This window comes from Typopeltis vanoorti, chromosome 5 (assembly GCF_054136105.1).
Source record: "Typopeltis vanoorti isolate ZY-2024b chromosome 5, IOZ_Tvanoo_1.0, whole genome shotgun sequence".
In the NCBI taxonomy this organism is placed as follows: Eukaryota; Metazoa; Arthropoda; class Arachnida; order Uropygi; family Thelyphonidae; genus Typopeltis; species Typopeltis vanoorti.
In genome coordinates this window covers 169,867,768-169,880,688 of record NC_143553.1, presented here as the reverse complement: position 1 = coordinate 169,880,688, position 12,921 = coordinate 169,867,768, and the positions used below count along the sequence as shown (strand labels likewise).

The 12,921-nt window shown below is 35.4% G+C and overlaps 1 protein-coding gene across 1 annotated transcript in view; it reads right to left on the bottom strand.

Moving 5' to 3' along the window:
* Mcm3 (minichromosome maintenance 3) overlaps positions 1 to 12,921 on the bottom strand; it is a 322,450-nt gene that overhangs the window by 196,014 nt on the left and 113,515 nt on the right. The window contains exon 6 of the mRNA XM_090392917.1: positions 6,881 to 7,119. Within this exon, the coding sequence (XP_090249043.1) occupies positions 6,881 to 7,119 (239 nt within the window). The remainder of the gene's footprint in view (positions 1 to 6,880; positions 7,120 to 12,921) is intronic.

Here is a 12,921-nt window from a genome sequence, read left to right as displayed (position 1 = left end):
AGCTTAATTATGATCTTACCAAAAGACAGCTCAAAAAAACTCAACAAGTTACTGGATGAAATCCATAGATCAGGAAACCATCAAAAGACTTAAAACATACCATGTAAGACCTCCTAGAATATACGTTTCACCTAAATTACATAAAAGCCACTGTCCTCTTAGACCTACTGTGGATTCTATAAGCAGCCCCATGTATAAAATATCAAAATTTTTGTCTACCCTTCTTCATCCCCATCATAAGCCACTCAGCTTCATCACTAAAAAATTCCACAGAACTTCACACAAAAATAAAAAACATTAAACTGTCAGATATAGACATGTTAGTAGGCTATAACATTGTCTTTCTCTCTTCATTAATATCCCTCACAAAAATTTCCATCTGATATTGTGGAATTATTCAAATTTACAATCGCATCAGGTTACTTCACATGGAAAGATATAATATGTAAACAACAGGAAGGAACAGAAATGGGCTCACCCTTATCACCTAACTTAGCCAACTTTTTTCTTGAATACTTAGAAGAAAGAATTCTCCCTCTTGACCCAAAACCAACAATATCGCTACAATATGTTGATGATGTCTTTGCAGTCTGGAGTCACACGGAACAAGAAATTTACTCATTTCTACATAATATCAACAACCTTCATCCACGCATCAAATTCACAGCAGATAAGGAATCATCGCAAGGTATTTCCTTCCTCAATGTATACATTCAACATAATCAAGATGGTTCCATTTCCACTGCTATCTATCGAAAACCAACTATTTCAGGTCATTATATCCACAATACGTCGGCTCACCATCCATCTCAAAATTTGGTATCAGAGTACACAAATTTTGTTCCTCTGAAGAATCTTTAAAACAAGAATTGGAAATTATTAAAGATACAGCCTTACTAAATGGATTTAATTCAATAACAACTCAAAAAATTGTTAGCCAACCTCCAAAACATCAACCTAGACAAGAAGGCATCTCTGAACGTTTGTTAAAAATTTTGAAGAAATACGAACTCACTGCTACCTATAAACCAATAAACCAAATTCACAATTTATTACCTTCTCCAAAAGACAAACTCTCACCACTGATGCTACCTGGCATATATGAAGTGCCATGTTCTTGTAACTTGTCTTACTATGGACAAACAGGAAGATCTGTAACTAAATGCATCCCTGAACATCAAGACCACATCCACCTTATCAAACCTCACAAATCTGGTGTTGCACAATATGGAGTTGAAAATGCCAACCACAGAATCCAATGGTAACACATACCAAGCTACTACGTCAATCCATATATATAAACATGAGCATTTGTATAAAGAAAGTGCTGAAGCCTTATGGCACAGACCTATTCTTAACCGTAACAACTGTCTTACTATCCTAAATGTCTGGGAAAATGTTATCTTCCATTCATCCATAGATGCCATATGGTCACTCTGATGCTTGGTGATGTGCCGCACCAGGCTTCGCCATGTCGTCCTGTTGTATGCTTTTCTGGAAGCTTCAACTCTCTGAAGATCAGTCACTCCACAAACACAATCCATCCATCTCACTGACGGTCTACCCTTCCTCTTTTTCCAGGAACTTTGCCTTCTATTACTGTTCTGAGAAGTCCTCCTTCCATCATTTCAATGTGTTCAAAATATTTTAACTTTAATCTGTCAATATCCTTAAGAAGCCTTAAACTTCTACTGATCTTTTCTAACACCCATTCATTTGTACACCTTTCAGCATAAGATATCATCAAAACACCACATCTCAAAAGCAGCTATTCTTTTCTTATCTGACTTCTTTAGGTTCCAAGTCTCACATCCATAAGTTGCTGTTGGAAAAACAACTGCCTCCAAAATCCTCAACTTTGTTCCCATGGAGATAGATCCATCCTTCCAGATTTTAAACAAGCCTATGACTGTTGTTTTAGCCATTCCTAATCTTCTGAACAGCAATTCTTCACATTAATAATGGATCCCAGGTAAACTTGCTGACTTCCTCAATTCTTTCTCCATTAAGGTATACTTGTTTCTCAAGAGCTTCCCTGTTTGTATTTCCTTTGAGAATCATAATCTTTGTCTTGTTAGGATTTAGTTGAAGTCCTCTGTTATTACTGATATCTTGTTAACATTGTCAAGAATTTGTCCTAGTTCTTCCTTGTCATTACAAAGGAGTATTGTATCATCAGCACATACCTCAGATTACTGATTAATCTACTCCTATTATGATACTTAAGACGAAATATTTATATTATTAAAAAGTTAATTACTGTCACATGTATGCGACAGTGATTAACTTTTTAGTAATTTACATATTATTAAAAAAGTTAATTACTGTCGCATACGTGTGAATTTATAGTTATGAATACGCCACGGGTTTCACTATATAAGAAACATCCCTGTCTGACACAGTACAGAAAGGTGAGCTTTCCATACGATGATTTTAGTAGCTTTATTTCTTTTGTTTTTGAATATTTCTTCTGTTTTCTTTTTATGTTTTTGAAGGAGTGATTTGTACACCTTTTTTTTTTATTGTATTTTCTATATTTTGGGCTGCTTTTAGGTAATCTGTTAATCATGATAGATATGGCATTCTAATACTTTGTTTTTTTTTCTTATTTACTTCCTTTCTCCATTTTGCTAGTATTCCTATTTTAGAGAATACAAAATAATGATCTGAAAAAATTCCACTTCCTCTGTAAACATGTACATCTCTCACACGTGGAGCTAGTTTCTGATTAGTAAATGATATAATCAATTATACATCTTGGTCTTCTGCCATTCCAAGTATATTTATTTGTATTCTTTTTTTTTTCCTTTTTTTTTTTGAAAAAAGAATGCAACCCTGCAACCTCCAAACCCTCAATCTATCTTCATAAGGAGCAATCCACAGAACACTCACCATCTTGGCCACTCACCTCTGGATCTTCTCCACTGCTTCCTCATCCCCAGGAAATCTGGCTGACCAGCCGTGGACATAGGAATCCAGAGTGTTCTTCAATCCTATGAGCTATTTTGGCAACCTTAGCAATGTGCTCTCTAAACTCAACTCTCTGTCCACTACCATCCCTATATCCCTAGTTTCATTTATTTCCTGAAGTACAGATCCATCAAAGTGGTACACAGCTTTTAATCTATTTATTCTAAAATGCATAACTAACTTTACATTTCTCCAGGTTAAACTGACAGCTCTCCACATCGCTTAATTAACTATTACAGTATCCAATTTTGCATCATGAGCAAACAACTGAATATATCCCTTCGGATTACTTTCTATATCATCATCATCACTTCCTATATCATATATGTACATATTAAACAGTAATGGCTTTAGCATAGACCCCTTGTGGCACACTGCTAGTCACCTGCATACTGCTCCTCTATATACCACTTTTTGGTATTTATCCATTAGCCACTCTCATATAATCAATGTCATATCCATTCCCATTTGTTCTAATTTATGTGGTATTCTGTCAAATGCCTTTGCAAAATCCAGCAGAATTATCGTGTATCCATTCCCTTTATCCAATTCAGTTGTCAATCTATTACAAAAAGTAGTAAATTACTAAGGAATGGCTGATCACTCCCAAAGCTCATTCTTCACAAAATATCATATTCTTATCCACCCATTTCTGAATTTTTTTTGACGAGCTCTTACAGTGCTTTTACCACTATGCCTGAGATGCTGATTAGTTTATAATTTGCTACTGCAATCTTAAAGCTTCTCTTATGAGAAGGAATTATTTTGCCCTCTTTTTCCTTGAAACTCTGCCAGAGCTGAGACTTAAAAATTAAAGAACCTAATCAGAGGCACTGTCAGTTCCCTTGCTCCTTTCCATAAAGCATAAGCAGATATCCCATTTAATCCCATGTATTTATACTGAGATTCTGCAATATCCTAAGAACATCCACTTCATCTACCTCTGCTCCTACATCAGTCCCTGTCACACATGTCACAGCAGTACACTCGGATAATATGCCCTTGGAAAGTGGTCACTCAGTAACTCAACTATTTTGTATGCTTCTGTCACTTCACTGTCATGAACAATCTTAAGGTAATCCTTCCATAGTCTTTCTTCTTCTTACTTGATCCCATGTATTTATACTGAGATTCTGCAATATCCTAAGAACATCCACTTCATCTACCTCTGCTCCTACATCAGTCCCTGTCACACATGTCACAGCAGTACACTCGGATAATATGCCCTTGGAAAGTGGTCACTCAGTAACTCAACTATTTTGTATGCTTCTGTCACTTCACTGTCATGAACAATCTTAAGGTAATCCTTCCATAGTCTTTCTTCTTCTTACTTGCCACAAAGCAAAAGCTCTTTGGAATTTCCTTCAACCTGCTTGGCAAGTTTTTTCTCATAATCTGATTTTGCCTTTCTTACCTTACTGATCATGAGCTTGCTGGTCACCTTTTTCCTATATATAATCCAAAACAATTTATTTTTTCTTTTTTTTGAAGCTCATGCTAAATGATACTATTCATCCATCTAACCCTACTTAATTAATCTTCCTGACCCTGGGTATACAATCTGATATTGCTTCCTCTATGTGGGCCTTAACAATCTCCCATGCACTACTGTGCACATATGAAGTGTATAAAAATTCAGTTCCTTCCTGCCATGTTATCTTTATTTTTTCCAATCTATATCTCCATAACTGAAATCCCCCATAATAATCACTCAACCTGCACTCATTGTACTAATTTACTGACGCATGGCTTCGTGATCATCACTGTAAACCCTGGCCTACAGCAGTAACCAACGATATGTTTTGTCTTACTGGCCTCAAATCATGCACCAGACTGCTTCAAAAGAACAGCCATCCTCCTGACTACTCTATTCTTTTTGATTATAATTCATCTGCTATCATCAACAGTAACATCCCACCATCCTATCTTTTCTACCTCCATTATTCTTTAGATTAGAATACTGAAAATTTTGATCAACCATCCTAATCCAAACAATAACAGTGGCATAAAAATCCCAAGTATTTGGATTTCATACATTCAGTCCACATAAGTTCTTTCAAGTAAACTCTTAGGACTCTAAGCAATAATTTCAGTCCTTATTGGTCACTATCATTTGTTCTAATTTATTTGTGAATAATTATGTTAGAGCATCTTGCTCTCTAGCAGAGTATTAATATATCTCTTAATAATTTATAACAAATAATAAACCATTTCCATCCCATATGTTAAAGGTACATCAGAAAAAATAGCCAAAGTTCTCTGCAAATATGATCTCCATATTACTTTCAAACCTTGCATTCAGCAAGATACTTTCATATGTTCTCCTAAAGATTGACTACATCCTCTTGAATGTCCTGGAGTGTATAAAGTTCTTGTTCTTGCAGTTTACTCTAATTTGGACAGATTGGTAGATCGGGTAACATCCACTTTGATGGACACAAAAATTATATCTGAAATCATATGTATGGCAAGTCAGGACTGGCAGACCACGTTCTGCATACTCTTTCACACAGGATCAGGTGCAGAAAAACATCCAGATTACATAGAAGTCATATGTCTAAGAGGCTATTCATAGAATCAGCTATTCTGAAGCACTCTCCCAACCTCAACAAGTATGGCTGCATTAATATACCAGAGATCTGGGAGACAATCATTTTAAGACCTAATAGCCAGGTTTCTCTAAATTAACTTTATAGTTATCTGACTCATTACATGTTGGTTACAATTTAAATTGTTTCTAGAATTACTTAGTTTAGTGCTGTGTGGCTCAGTTATCACTGTGCTCTCATGATGCTGGGTAGAAAACTAGCAAAATATTGAGTTTAATAAATGTATTTTTTTCCCTCTTGGTGTGGTTTATACTGTTAAGAATTATTATGAACACTTAAAGACTGTAAAACATGTAATCCACTCAGCAAACAAGGATGCTAAGTAACAGACTAAAAAAAAAAAAAAATTCTTTTTGATTCCAATATAAAACACAAAAATATTTATTTTATTTTTTTAAATTGACTAAATGGCAGAGTGTACAGCATTTCTGCTTTAAAATTAACAGGCTGTAAGTTTTGAATCCAACAATGGTAAGAATATGTCTAGAATGAGCTCCATATTTTGTAGAATCCTGTTCAAGATTAGAATGTGTGGTCCAAAATTTCTTGGAAAAAAAAATGCACCTAGGAATTTTGCAGACCAGAAAATCACATTTTCTTCTCAGTATGCATATAGTCATATCATACATATCCATGCATACACTCATATTCACACTTTGGACAGAAAAAATAATTTATAGATGCAAAAACATATTTATTAAATCTTGTACAGGTTACAACTTGCAAAGAGTTATGTTAAACAGTTTTACTTGGTCTTTCTCATGTTTTTCAGCAGTCAGTTATTAAAGTCCTCATTACGTTTTTTGGTAGTTCGTTTTGGATTGATATAATTCAACAACATGATGATAAATGTTCTTAACAAATGTAAGGCTATAAATAATTTTTTGCAAGAATATATGCATATAAAGCAGTGGTTGTCTAAACAAATGCTGGTGACTGGCAAGGCCGGTCTAAGAGCTTTTATATCTTCATTGTTGTACTCGAATCCTGATGACCATAACTGCACAAATCACTCAAAAATGCCCGCTTCGTAAAAAAATTACTTAATTTAATAAATTAGAAGTCATGAAGTTTTCATATTTATGTTCTATACCAAGCACTAGACCACAATAAGCACAACACCCTATGGGACCCATGAAGGCCACAGGTCCTAAACCCCAAATTATCTGAAACACTGGAAGTAGGATTTCTAGACTATACTAGATTTGCAAGTTTCTGTAGTTAGTTGCATCAAATATATCAATAAGCATTCAGAGTAGTGCATCAGTACAGCAATATTTTTCATCCCTTACATAACATACCTGAAAGTTCCAGCAGTATAGCCACCTTGTTTACTAGGTAGACAACGATAGGTACCTACAACCTGGACTCTATCACCTGGTTTACAACAATCCACCAAATCACTGTCTGCAATGATGTCAATGCTCCGGGGGAGTTGTCCTGCAGGGGCCTTTTCAGGCATTTCTTGAATGGAAAATGTCTGATGATCTTTGTATGTACATAACCCAAACTCTGTCTCTAACAAGTTTCCATCTTCATCCTAGGAAAGAATAAATTCAAATCAATCAATTATGTTATTAATGCTGAACATGCGGTTGTGGAAATAGAGGAGGACAAAATCGATATTAATCAAGAAACAGCATGCTTAAAAGTTATCCTTCATAGGACAAAGTGCAAAATTGAAAAATTGCAGAAGCGGCAAGAAATCATTGGGGCTGAAAAGAGAAAGAAGCAGTTGGTCTGAAGGAATAATAAAGACTAACCGAACAAACAAGAAAAACAAGTTAAGGAGATGTTTTTATGTAGATTCAATGATTATTGAAGTATTTAACAAAAGTGTGACAAAATCCTGTTTCCCAGGTGCAAAAAAGTAAGTCAATGATCATAAGTGATCATATATATATATATATATATATATATATAATTTTTAATTTATATTAAAAGAGTAATTAAAAGAGTAATTAAAAAGACATATACATACTCAAGATAATCACAAACAGGTTATAAATCTTGTTCACAGTGGGATTTGAACCCATAGGCTGGAGATTAAATATGCTAACCACTTGGCCAACCAGGCATCTATACTATGGTAGCACAACATAATTAAATTTATATTATTATCATCTCCCTATAATAATTTTCTCACACTGATATGTTTTGATCTTCTAAGGCACTACTGACTACATTAATTCACCTAACTTTAGTCTTATCTGCTCTTCTTTTTTCCTGCCATCAGACATCTATTTTGCTAACCTTTTCTTTCCCATTATGCTTAACTGGCTATACCACCTTAAATTAGCTCTGTTCACACATTCTTGAATGCCAACGTCAAGTTAATATTTGTGAACATTAATTCTCCCAGGAAAGATGAGCTCACTGTTAGGAGAGTTGGTTCGGATAAAATTAAGATTGTTAAGGAAAAGAAATCTAAAGTTCAGAATGGTTAGTGACTTGGAAGAGTGATAGAAAAAACACAGTCGACAGAGTGAAGGAAAGAGGTTTTTAGTCAATGAAGATTTAAAAAGAGAGAGAGGTTTTTGTATAAATACCCTCTGACTTTTGAAATTGGGAAAAGTGAGACAAGTAGTGGCTGAAGCCAACATTGAATATTAGGAAAAGTAGCTGTTTCGTATATATACTAGAAATAGAAATGGACATCACAGGAAATGAAACTAAGATCACATGTGCTTGGAAAAGGATCTGAGAGTTTTATCATGTTTCTACATGTAAGCTTTTTCTTTGCTTGATTATTCATGGGCACTGTTTAGAATAAGATGAAATTAAGACAGACATGAAATATACAGTAACTTTTCTTTCTAAGCCATAACACTTGGTGAATTTTCAACTTCCCAAATTGTACAATGCCCCCCCCCCCCCCAATAGCACTACTTTGTGGAATTCTCTAGGCACACCTGGCCAAACAGTCAGTGCCATCATGATTAGTTATCTGTCCAGGAAGTTTCCTAAATCATTACAGTAGTCACCCCTTATCCACGGGGGATACGTTCCAAGACACCCTGCAGATAGTACAGTACCCTATATATACTATGTTATTTCCTATACATGCATATCTATGATAAAGTTAAATTTATGAATTAGGCACAATAAGAGATTAACAACTTCTTCTTCTTATTGTGCTATCTTCTATCGAAGGTCAGCGACCATCTTGGCGAACAAATTGAGCTCTTGTGCTAATCTGAGCAGTTGTGCACTGCTCTTTCCTGTCCACGTCTTGATGTTGTCAAACCATGATATTCTTTTTCTTCCTCTAGTTCCTTTGCCACCAATTCTTCCTATCAAAATAGTTTGTAGAAGTTGGTATTTGCTGTTTCTCATGATGTGGCCAAGATATGATGTTTTTCGTTTCTTGATTATTTGTACAAGATGTTTAGCTTTGCCAATGGATTTTAAGACATCTTCATTGGTAATTTTTTCTGTCCATGATATCTTTAGCATTCTTCTGTATAGCCACATCTCAAAGGCTTTGATTTTCTTGATGGTTGTCGCCTTCAATGTCCATGTTTCAACTCCATAGAGCAGAATAGACCACACGTAGCATTTCAGCATTCAGCATCTGACTTCCATGTTTAGGTCTTTATTGCAGAATAGTGTTTTCATTTTCATGAAGGACTGCCGTGCAACTTCAATCCTTGTCTTTATATCTATTTCTGGATCCCACCGTTCATTAAGCCAGCAACCAAGATATTTATATCTTGACACTTGATCAATATTTTTCCCACTGAGTGTCAGTTTCATTGATGAGGCTGGATGTTTGCTGATGATCATGTATTTTGTCTTGTTGATGTTTATATTTATTCCCATTCTTTGGCTTTCTATGCATACTCTGTCAATGAGTTTTTGGAGATCCATATTATTATCTGCAATTAGCACGGTGTCATCTGCATATCGAAGGTTGTTAACAATCTTTCCATTTATTGTGATTCCCTCTGAACATTCTTCCAATGCTTTTTTAAAGATTATCTCTGCATATATGTTGAACAGGAGTGGTGACAGAACACATCCTTGTCTCACTCCTATTTTGATGTTAATATCACTGGTGGTAATGTTGTCTAATTGAACGGTAGCTGACTGATTCCAATACAGATTTGTTATTGGTCTTATGTCTTGTTCGTCTAGCCTTATTTGTTGAAGGACTTCTATTAAGTTAGTGTGTCTGACTTTGTCGAATGCTTTTTCAAAATCTATGAAACACAAAGACAGATTTCTGTTTTTCTATGCATTTTTGTATCAATATTTGGGTACAGAAAAGGGACTCTCTAATACCAAAACCATTCCGAAAGCCGAATTGTGTTTCACTTAAAGTTTCTTCACTTTTTCTATAAATACGATTCTGAATTACTTTCAAAAATATTTTTAATGTTTGGCTCATTACACTAATAAGTCGGAAGTCACCACAGGAATGCGCTTTGGGTTTCTTTGGGACAGTGATAAATGTAGATTTCAGCCAATCTGATGGAAATTCATCACTTTCATATATTTTATTAAATAGTTTTTCAAGAAGTTTGATGCTATCTGGTTCTATTAATTTTAAAAATTCTGTTTGCACACCATCTGGTCCGCTAGCTTTTCCTGTTTTATTTGTTCGTATAGCATTCTCTATTTCGCATTTCATGATTGCTGGTCCTTGAATGTTATCTTTTATATTTATAGGCTTCTGTCTAGTATCATTGAAAAGTTCTGTTACATATTTTATCCAAATCTGTGATTTATTCTCTTCTAGAACTATTTTTCCATTTTCGTCTCTTAGAGACATCATTTGCTTTTTCCTCAGGTTTCCAGAAATTTTGTTGATTTTCTTATACAGATTGAAATTATCATGTTTCTTCTGAAGCAGTTCAATTTCAGTACATAAATTTTTCATCCAATTTTCCTTGGCTTCTTTTATTTTTTTCTTGATGATGTTATGTGTTTCTGTGTACCTGGCAAGGTCTTTGTTTTTGTACATTCTTCTTGTATCAATAAGAGAAAGAATCTCATCTGTCATCCATTCCTGTTGTTTTATATTATTCACATAACCTACTTCTTCAATACTTGTTGTTACAATGGCATTCTTTAAGCTATTCCAAAGAGATTCCACACTTTTATTTTCTTCTATGTTAATCTGTTGTAATCACAGGTTAAGCTGTGTCTTGGCATTTTTATTTATGTTCGGGTCTTTCAGTTTTTCTACATCGATTTTCTTTTTCTTCTTTTGCGATTTTTTAGCTGATTTTAATCTAAGACGTACTTCTGCAACTATGGGATTGTGGTCTGATGAGATATCTGCTCCAGGATAAGTCTTTGCACTCTTTATACTACTGTGGAATCTTATTTATCAGTATATAATCAATTTGATTTCTGACAATGTTATGTTGGTTATCTTGAGGCGATTTCCAAGTGTACAGTCTTCTGGGTGGAAGTTTAAACCAGGTATTTGCTATTGTTAGATCTTCTTCCTGACAGAACTGGACTAGGTGATCTCCTCTGTCATTTCTGGTGCCTAAGCCATGTTCGCCAACAATTTTGCCATCACCCCCCTCTTCCCACTTTTGCATTGAAGTCACCCATCACTATGTTTATATCATGTTTCTTTGTTAGGTTTTTAATCTCTTTTAGGTGTTCATAAAACTCTCCAACATCTTCTTCACTTTTGTCAGCTGTGGGTGCATAAGCTTGGATGATATTTATGTTAATGGGGTTTCCCTTAAGTTGTAACAGCATTATCCTTTCAGAAAATGGAATCCAATTGATCACTGATTTATTGATTTCTTCATCTACTATTACAGCTACACCATGTCGATGTTTATTCTCATCATTCCCAGAGTAATACATTGTCGTATTATCTTGTTGACACTTTCCAGATCCTGGCCATCTTGTCTCGCAAATTCCCAAAATCCGGATGCCCAGCCTCTTTATTTCTCTTGTGGCATTTCTTAATTTGCCAGCTTCATACAGAGTTCTGACATTCCAAGTTGCAATTTTAAAAGTGGACACCATTTTGAGCCCAGAGATTCTTCGCACCTCTGTCCCATTTAAGGGACGCCGGGAACTTGGTGCCAATTGTAAGGGTTTGCTTGCCATGTTGGTTGTTCTGGAGATAAGGTAGAGCAGTAGTTTCTCCGTTTGCTTTCTGCTCTGCAGTATTACAGACGTACACAATATAATCATATTGCCATCTTCAAATCTCTGATCACAAGCTTTTCCGTCATCATTTGGCTTCAACCTTGTGTCAGTACTGACAATGCTGCTTCCCAATGTCAGGGGCAGTGACCCCAGCCGGTGCTTCTTTAATAGCAGCACTACTCGCCATGTCACCGAGTTGTCATTGGGCTTTGTGAGGTTTTACGTGAAACAGAGTTGCCACTTCTGCTCCCCCACGCCCTGATAGCTCAGTCACTGTTGGTCCACGGCTGCTTATTCGCCAGATTGCTCTGCTTATATCGCAGCTAGCCTCCATATCTGAAGGCTGTTCCCCGATCCGCCACCTAGGGATGCACCCGGTAGTAGTCAGCTCTGTCCCGGGAGATTAACAACAATAACTAATAATAAAATAGAACAATTATAACAATATGCTGTAATAAAAATTATGTGAATGGAATCTTAGCAACCTCAGCATATGTTTATTATTTTTATTATTATTTATTTATTATTTTATGAAGTCGAGAACTTTCACCTTTTCACTTAAAAGGAAGCACTTTACCTCTTCTCTTCGGCATATCCAAATTGCCAGCATCACTACTCTTACGCTTTGGGGCCATTATTAAGTAAAATAAGAATTACTTGAACACAAGCACTATGATACTGCGACATTCGATCTGATAACTAAGAGTTACTCAGAATGAACAGGCACAGGCATGCAATTTAAAACTTATAAATTGTCTATTACTAAAAGAAAGCCATACGGCTGGCTTCATTTTGGCGATGTAAAATTACATAGGCAAAGTAAATATTAGCTCCAACATTATTTCAAAGCCGAATGTTTGTAGAAACTATGGAAGTTTCATAAGTTGACCTGAGAGCTTATGAGAATACAATCCTCAGCATCCCTTAGTTGCCTTAGCTACTTAAGTAGTGCAAGCTAAGGCAACTCGGGGATGCTGAGGATTGTATTCTCGTAAGCTCTCAGGTCAACTTGAAACTTTCATAGTTTCTACAAACATTTGGCTTTGAAATAATGTTGGATCTAATATCCACGTTGCCAAAGTAATTATAAATTTTTTATTTCAGAAATTTTCCATTTAATATTTTTGGAGCTGGGTGTCCATGGATAGTGAACCTGCAAATAAGGAAGAACTACGGTACTATGTAGGTTATCTCGTAGTTGGTGCAGAATAAAAAGTTC